This window comes from Tuber melanosporum (genome assembly GCF_000151645.1).
Source record: "Tuber melanosporum whole genome shotgun sequence assembly, scaffold_6, strain Mel28".
NCBI classification, from domain to species: Eukaryota; Fungi; Ascomycota; class Pezizomycetes; order Pezizales; family Tuberaceae; genus Tuber; species Tuber melanosporum.
In genome coordinates this window covers 272,513-281,427 of record NW_003299106.1, presented here as the reverse complement: position 1 = coordinate 281,427, position 8,915 = coordinate 272,513, and the positions used below count along the sequence as shown (strand labels likewise).

The following is an 8,915-nucleotide window of genomic DNA, read 5'->3' as shown; positions in this document are numbered from 1 at the left end:
AATGCACGGGTCGATTGATATGTAAAGTGGTACCGGTAGTACGATAATGCCTTTTTAATATAATACCCAGACATATGACTATCACTGGGCGTCGGTGGCTTTCCGAACCGCGGGTAAGTTAATCTACCGGGTACCATACTGGAAGGCAAGTAATTTCCCGAGTGATCACTTATGACGTCTTCGGGCATTTCTCTCATTGTGGTTTCGGGGATATTCCTTTTAATGCGAGCACAGTACCGGTATCGTACGCGATTGATGTGATATGTCATAATGCATGTAGAAAAAACCAAGTCACCGCAATTGAATTCTACGTCCCAAGGAAAGCTGGTCCGGGACTCTAAGAAAAGAAGGAAAAAAATATTCCTGCAGCCGAAAGGAGCCAGAAAGAAAGGAGCCAGAGAAAAAGAAGCGGGTTTTTGCTGACGGTTTCGGGGGTGGGGTTAGCGAGTCGTTGGAGAAGGTATTCCACCTCAACCTCTTTGGTCATCGGGATAACGTAATCCTGTGAAAAGGGTTAGCAACGTAGCTTTCGCACTAGGTGGCGGGAGGATCACAGACTCTATACATTGCAACCACAGCGTCGACGTTGACTTTGACCTTCGGATCCTTAGAATTATCCCCAGGATCTGTGCCATAAGTTCTGGCCTTTAATTCCAGCCTGCAAAGTACCTGCTTCTCAACAGCCTCATTCGTAATCTCCCTCATGATCCCCTTGATATCCCTCCGCTGGATCAGGTCCGTGAATTTCTCCTTCTCAGCCAGAAACTTTGCTTCGGCAACAAACTTTCCAAAGTGGATTCTCCGACTGAGCGCCTGTAAACAGGCAACATCGTTGACAGCTGTGCTTCCGTAATTCTCGTACTGCTCTCCACGATCTGCTAACTGTGGCTTACAGGCTGCGGGCAAGATGTGATTGATGTACGCAGCCTTCAACTTATTGTTGTAGTTGACAGTGTTGGGGTGCAGTAATTGAGGGTATCTCAAGGGCGCTAGAATGGGCGATGGGATCAGCTTCGGGAAGAATGCGTACTCGTCTGGTGCTTGGTATCTGCGGACTAGAGCGTGAATCTTCTCCTGTTCCATAAGAAGGTAGTCCAGGAAGGAACCGCAGAAGTCTGGGATTGTGATGGCACCGGTCATGTAGACTGTTGGGTTCAGGGGGAACTGAACCCGCTCAATCAAGTGAAAGATGATGGTGTCTTCGAGGCGACTGGGGTATGCATTAGTGGGGTTTGGAAGCGGCGCATTTGTAGGGGCAGGGGGGGAGGAGACATTAGCTGGTAACGGATGTTTGAGAGGTCCAAGGCAGAACGAGGATCGGTTAAATCGATTGTGTGTTCCATTTTGTTGATGGAGCCTAAGAATTCTAGTGTTTTATGTAGACAGATGGATCTCTTCTGTTCGGGATGTTGATCTAAGTGATTTTGATTGGCCGAGAGACGGTGGAAAGGGGGCAAAATAAAGGGAGGCACGAGAGGCAGACCTGTTCGCACCTCCCTAGATTATTGGTTCGACAGAGGGATAGGATTGGCGATGGTGATAGCAGAGGGTTATAGGGTTTCCACCACCGAGTTGGCGTTTTTGGTCTGAGTGTATAGTCGATTTTAAGGGAGTTTTTTCATGAACGAAGATCTTGTATGTTAATATTCCCAAGAGATATTGTTCAGCCATCCTGTAACACAGAGTTTGTTCAGCCCCCGGACCTGAGGGCTGTTTTGAGAAAGGGGTTTCGTCAGGATTAAGGAGAATCTCTTGCCAAGATGAGGCTCACCAATTCCACACTTGTCCTGAAATCGAGTCAAGAGCGGCAGGTTCGGATGAGATATGCAGCGTGCAGATTTCCTGCCGAAATTAGCGGGTATGATAGGCTTAAATTACACAAAGACATTGTTTACCCTCATCCCTTCATCCCTTTCATCCCTTCATCCCTTCACCTCCTTCACCTTCTTCACCCCCTTCACCTTCTCACTCTTCCCATCATCCGTCAACAACTCGCCAAGGCGGTATGTCAGCAATTCAAATTGCTGTTGAGGGCTGCGTAAGTATTGCCCTGCTACATTTCCCCTCTTGTCCCTTTTCTGACAGTCGCAGGGCCATGGGACCCTAAATGCGATCTACGATTCGATAGCACGTACCTGCAAGATCAGTAGATTACCACTGGTAGACCTCCTCATCATCGGCGGGGACTTCCAAGCGGTCCGAAATCTGCGGGATCTCAATGTCATGTCTTGTCCACCAAAATACCGCGTTCTAGGGGATTTCCACGAGTACTACTCAGGTGTCCGCAAGGCTCCAATGCTTACTGTATTCGTTGGTGGGAACCATGAGGCTAGTTCTCACCTCTGGGAATTGCTATACGGTGGTTGGGTTGCTCCAAACATCTACTACCTGGGCGCTGCTTCCGTCATGAACTTCCGAGGGCTGAGGATTGGTGGCCTGAGTGGGATTTACAACGGGCGGGATTATGCCCGCCTACGTGACGAGCGGTTACCATATTTCCCGAGCGAGATAAAAAGCATCTACCACGTTCGGCAGTACGACGTCTTCAAACTTTATCAGATCAATGAGCCTGTAGATGTTATGATTAGCCATGATTGGCCAAGTGGAATCGAACACCATGGCGATTTGAATGAGCTTCTTAGGCGGAAGAGTTTTTTCAGGAGTGATATTGAGAAGGGAGAGTTGGGAAGCCCGCCTGCAAGAAGCTTACTGAATAAATTGAAACCAAGGTATTGGTTTTCTGCCCATCTGCATGTCAAGTTTGCCGCACTAGTGGATCATGGAAAGTCCCAGGAGGAGGGCGAGGAGGAAGTGACGGTGCAAATTCAAGGAAAGGGGAAAGAGAGGGCGGTTAGCCCCGTAGAGAAGAACCCTGATGAATTGGATTTGGATATGGATTTAGCGGAGACTGCGGAAGTTAAAGTAGTAAATCAAGATGAGATTGAATTGGACCTTGATGGGAGGCCCGAAACGACGGCTCCAATGGGGAGTGAGGATGAAATCGAACCAAATATTTATGGACATTCTCCAGACAACGCGGGAGTTTCCCTGAAAATCACGGTTCCCGAAGACGCCAAAGCTGGGGAGTCTGCCTCGGCTGCAGAATCCGAGGATGCTCAGCCCTCCCTGGTCGGGCCAGCAAGCACCCTGACCGGCAAAAGTAAGGTTACCAACTTCTTAGCTCTAGATAAGTGTCTCCCCCACCGCCAATTCCTCCAACTCCTCACAATCCCCGTTACAAAATCCAAGCCCGGCCTCTCCTATGATCCGGAATGGCTAGCAATAACCCGCGTTTTAAACCCCTATCTCCACAAACACCCCTCAGCCCTCAACTCCGACGCCTTTAAGGAAGCTATCGGCCCGATGATTGCCGAAGAGCGGAGGTGGGTAGAAGAAAATATTGTTGCAAAAGGAAAGTTGGATGTCCCCGAGAACTTTCAGATCACTGCGCCTATTCATGAAGGTAGTCTGACTGCCCGGGAGGACCGCTTGCCGGAGAGCTACGTTAATACCCAGACGACGGCGTTTTGTGAATTGTTGGAGATCGAGGATGGGACTAGGTTTGCGCCGCCAGGGAGTGAAGGAAAGGAGGAGAAGTACAGGAGTTTTGTGGCTAATGGAGGTGGGAGTTATCCACGTGGGGGAAGAGGTGGTGGGGGTAGAGGCGGTGGAGGAAGAGGTGGGAGAGGTATGCGGGGGGGAGGTGGAGGGAGAGGCAGGAGGTGAGATTGATGAGAATCGCTGCTAGGATGGACTCCTAGGTGAATGATGTTGGATTCTATAGCTAGCGTGAAATAGCATTTGTAATAATAGCTATTTTTGAGGTGATATACATGTTCGGCTGGTCTATCATAATTTACTTAGACCGACCCAATACCGTAGTGTTTTCTTCCATGGCTAAATCAAAAAAATGTGTCACCCTAAGTCTTGTTATCACAGCTACGGAAACACCCCAACATGCTCTTCCGGTCTAGCAGGGCCCATGTAATGGGGAGATTTATGATACCTAGTTCGGCGGACAGGTGGCTAGTCCAAAAAACAAACTGCACTTGAATCAAATATTTATGAGAGCCTTGGCATATATGTTGCCAAGATTTTACTGCACGAGCAAGTATCATACTCCGGCTCATCTATACCTTTCCGTTGCCAATACGAGTCCATTGATATGACAAGCAACTCCGGGAACACCATGCTATCCCCCCTCACCCCCTCACCCACACACCCTCCCCACCTTGTCCAACCCCATGGCCAACACGTCACGATAGCGTCTAGCACCAGGGCCCCGCAACTCAGCAAGCGCTGCGGCTTTCACTTGCTCCGTTATTCTCTCATCGCGAATCCTTTCCTCCCCTTGTGTCTCGACCCGCACCTTTTTCCCCAGAAGCCTGTTGGACTCCATCCTTTCCCCCAAATCCTTCTCTTTGAGGATCCCCTTCTTTTTCCCCAATCCTCCCTTCGAAAGCCAATTGGATCCCCTCCATGGCACAAGCCCCAATCAACGTGGTTACTGTTTTAGCATTCAAGTTTTCCTTGATCATTGCTGGACAAAATATTAGGACCAAGTTAGCAACCGCAGTCATGCAAAACTCCCAATAGGCTATGATTTTGGATTTCATAGTCAGAAATGGGGGTGGGTTCGGGGACCACAACAGGCGGTGGGGATATTGGTAGGAATGAAAGCCGAGGTGATGATAAACAATGAAGTTCACGATTGGCCCAGTTGGACAGGTTGAAGGGAGAGCGGAGGGGGAAGTTGGGAATAGGGAGGGAGACCAAGGCGAGGGATGAAAAAACATCTAGGAGAAAAACCTTTCATGGGTTGCGTCTCTCCACCGGTGGATACGCATACTACTGCGGTCTCAGAGTGCGGGTATTTTCCATACCAAGTGCGGCTTCCCAACAAGGGGATGAGATGGTTCTTACTTGGGATGGGTAAACATATGTCCGTCATTGGCCTCGTATGCATTTCACTATAGTGGTGGAAGGTGTGAAGTATGATATACTCGTAGTTCTCTGATGTTTGAGAAAACGACTCAGTCTGCATGCACCTGCATTTGATAGTTGAGGAAATAGCATCAGCAGTAGGAACCCATAAATATTAAAAATGTGACCAGAATATACATCAGCAACGAGATCTCCTTGCTAACGTGCTCTATAACTCTTGGCTCACGATATTGACAAAAGATACTCCTCAGAAGACCGAAAAAAAACCAGGGGGCCACCTGCGCAATCATTACGGAATATTACGACTGCCTCTACCAAACGTTCCTACCTAACCTCGCCCACTCTAAGCTTACCACAACGGCGCCGCCACACTATGATACAGGAAACAACAAAGCAAGAGTAGAGAGGGAGACCGAGAGGCAGAATCACGAAATGTCACTCATCCTATCCCCTGCTGTCCCTATTCGAAACCCCAGCACTAGTAGCATACGCAGCAGTATGTGTATGCGCTCATGGGGTACCCAAATTTCCTTCCTCCTTGTCTTTATTTTCTTTTCTTTTCCTCTCTTTGGTCAATCCATCTCACAATTCCTCAATAGCTTCAACACAAATTACTCTCCTTTAGTTGAATCATTTCCCCTTCACTCGGTAAAATACATTAGTCCAAACATTATATTGATCCTCAACTCCTCCACTTTTAACGGTCACCTACCTTCTCGCTTCCCTCGGCCGTCCCTCATCCTTGTCGTGTCTTTCCATTTCTTTCTTCTGGCTGCTTTTCTTGAGATATCTACCAACTCCTTTTTCAACTGCTTCTTTTCGCTCCAATGAAATCCTTTTGTGCGATCGCTACCTCATCTTCAACCCTCTATTTTCTATAGACCCCCTGCGGTACTACCCCTCTCTATGGCCCACCTCTCACTGTGCCGAATCTCATAGCCATCCATTTCCTTTCCATTTATTCTTTTGCTTTTTTCCAGCTATCATACAACTTGTTAGCTACTTCAAGGCAAGTTTTTCTCGTATGATACACCTAAACCTATTCACTTCCCTGGGCCGAAATCATTTCGTGGAAACTGAGGAAGTATATTCGTAAGAGTAAACCAGCAGGGCACAATATCCTCCTTACTCTCGATTAAGATATCGTATGAGTAGAGGTAAAGGGGGCGAAAGTGGGGTCCATGGGGGATCCCTGGGATTGAGGAGAGGTTGGTGGTAGTGGCGTTGGTTGCATTAATGGTCGTTGCTAGGGTGGAGGAGAGGGCTCTGAGATCATAGTAGCGCGGGGCCCTTTGGTGCCGGAGACTGCCGGCCTAGTTGTATCGGCTCTGACTGTATTTAGGGCCACGGCGCTTATGTTACTGCAAGGGGGTGGGGAGTCCATAGAGTTGAGCTGCCTTGAGAAATATCACGATGGAGAGACCCTCCTTGTTCTTCTTTGAGGGGTGCATTTGCCCTTTCCGCCCGAGCTGGGATATACCAGGGAAGATAGTGAGATGTCTGGATAAGCATTCTTCATGGTGGATCACTCGAGAGGTATATTAAACCTCTCTACAAATAAAAAAGGATAGTGTGATACTCCATAGCAGCTTCGGTCTACCCTCTAGTGGTGAAGTCCTCGTTAACCTATCGTGCATTCCAAAAGACAGCTTGGGCTACTCAATATGGTGCTTTAGCAACTGGGAAACTGGAACAACTCTGGCGAGTTCAAGGTGGCGGACAAAAGCGTCACCTCGGACTTGCATTAGGTTAAATGCTAAACCGCAACCCAAATGCTGGAACCCCCAGCAAGCCGGATACTCGAATTATTCTTCCCTGATCGTGAGAAAATCACAGACACTGAGGCGTGCCTTCCAATATTGGTGTTTTTAGGTAGTATCATAGCTGCCATTGAGGAAGGCTTGTCGATGCTTGCTTTGGGGGCTGGCATGCGCTCGCGAAGCACGGTGGGCCGCCATCTTCATAGGACTCCCCAGCGCTCCAACTAGCCTCCCGATCCTTCTCATGCTCCTCGCGCTGGTCCAGGTAAACTTTCTCCTCTGGGGTTGGAGGCGCGCCTTCCACTTTCCCTTGAAGGCTAGGGCTCGTCGGAGCTGCTCAGAAGGGATGCTTCTCAGGGTGTCTGACCGGACCTTGGTGTCAAGGTGTGCAGATGACTAGTGATCACCCTGTAATTGACACTGCAGAGGTTCTTTTCCATCAGGGTCCCTGGCAAAGCTTTACCGTATGACACCTGGTTTTTTTCAGGTTGCTTTCTTCGCCTATGGGGTTTGATTCACAGGGCTTCTCGATTGCTTATGTCTTGGGTAAGGGATGTGTGGGTTATTGATACAAAAAATATCTGTGTACAACCCCCCCCCCCCAACGAGCTATCATACAAAGCTTCCGAATTCCCCGCGATAAACACCATCAAACGCAACCCCCCCGCTTCTTCTCTTTATTTATACCCTTCCCCTCTTAGACCTCTCTATGTCGAAATAGCTAGGATAAATCTATGATATTAATCCTTGGTCAACCTGGGCCTTGGCCTACCCCTCACATTCCCCTTCCCCTTCATATTTTTCCCCCTCGTCATAGGGACCCCAGGCCCGACTCCCGTCCTCTTCGCAGCCTTCATTTTCAATATATCTTGCCTCCTCTTCTCCCTCTTCACCGCAGCCTCCAACCTCCTGACCCTCTTCTTCAGCGCCTTGGCGCTCACGAGCAATTCCATCATCTTTTGCCTGAGCTCGAGATCCTTTGCGACTTGTTCTTCCAAGCTGGTGAGTAGGAGACTGATATACTTGGTGTGGGCTTCGAATATGGCTTGTTTTCCTCCGAGTGTTTTGACCATAGCATCTAGTCGGGTGTTGAGGTTTTTATCGGGGCGGGTTACGACCCTAGTCAGGATGTTGCCCATTTTTCGGGTTTTTGTCGGGATGGTGAGGGCGGTTTCGTATCTCGGGTAGGGTGAGTATAGTAATGTTGGGGGATATGGAAAACAATTGCTTAAATGCGAGAGTATTTTTTTTTTTTTTTTTTGCGAGATGAGGTGATTCGGTGAAGGGAAGGGAGGTATGCGTGAGAGAAAGGTTTTTGAACCGCCGTTTCGAGATGCAATAAAAGCTGTGAGAAAGGAAGGACTTAGATGGGTAGAAAGAGTGGAGGAAGATGGAATATAGAACTATTTTATATCAGGAGTGCTCAAAATTTCCTCCCTCCGTCCATCACAATATAGGCCCGGCGCCATTGAGCTCCTCCCGGAAGCAGCTCTACGGGGCCATTTATTGAGTGCCCGCTGTGTTAGGCATGCCTGGGACCATTTGGCCATTCACACTCGAGCCATTGGTAGTCTAGAGGGAAGGATTTAGGCATCGCCATTGAATTTAGCGTCGACCGGCCTTGAGCCTCGTGACCGGCTTGTGCCATTGAAGTCGGTGCCATTGGGACTGGTTTTTCAACCTGCCCTGAAGGAAATTCCAAGGAGGGTGCGGGCTTTGTCGTTGGGCGATGGTAGCCCTACTTCCAGCACCTAGATAATATCATAATAATTATTATTATGATAACCAGCAGAACATTTCTAAGTCACGAATAATCACTCGACTATTCTAGCAGCTGGCTAACGTTGGCGGTGATGGTGGGTATATAAAATATGCTAAAGCTGGTTTTGGGGAGATTAAAGCACTCTTTCTGGTTGCTGTGGGGGTTGAGATGTAGTGGCATGTAGTGGCTCACGGCGAATAATTCCTTTAGGGGTTTGTATTTCTTTCTCCTTTTCTCCTTTTATTTTATCGAATATTTTGTGCATGCCAGCTCAATCACCATCGCCTGGTGTCATTCGTTTTGTTGTTTCGGCCGATGTGGCTGGGTGATGGCTTGTAGCGGGGGTAATAGCAATACATAGAATGTGGCTTGGTTGTTCGAGTGGAGAATGGTGGATGGTAGGAGGTGAAATAGACTAGCTATTTATAAACACAATATTGAGGGGCTCT

At 48.5% G+C, this 8,915-nt stretch overlaps 2 protein-coding genes; one reads left to right on the top strand and one right to left on the bottom strand.

The window, feature by feature from the left end:
- Positions 1–298: 298 nt before the first annotated feature.
- On the bottom strand, positions 299–1,343 carry GSTUM_00009619001 (uncharacterized protein; the record flags this gene model as incomplete). XM_002840817.2 has 3 exons in its annotated part: positions 299–502; positions 559–1,210; positions 1,273–1,343. 3 exons carry the CDS (start codon positions 1,341–1,343, stop codon positions 338–340), a joined length of 888 nt encoding a protein of 295 aa, XP_002840863.1. The 3' UTR covers positions 299–337.
- A 662-nt stretch (positions 1,344–2,005) lies between these two features.
- On the top strand, positions 2,006–3,893 carry GSTUM_00009618001 (uncharacterized protein; the record flags this gene model as incomplete). XM_002840816.2 has 3 exons in its annotated part: positions 2,006–2,038; positions 2,092–2,786; positions 3,162–3,893. The coding sequence occupies 3 exons, from the start codon at positions 2,006–2,008 to the stop codon at positions 3,724–3,726; spliced, it is 1,293 nt and encodes a 430-aa protein (XP_002840862.1). The 3' UTR covers positions 3,727–3,893.
- Between the last annotated feature and the right edge of the window lie 5,022 nt (positions 3,894–8,915).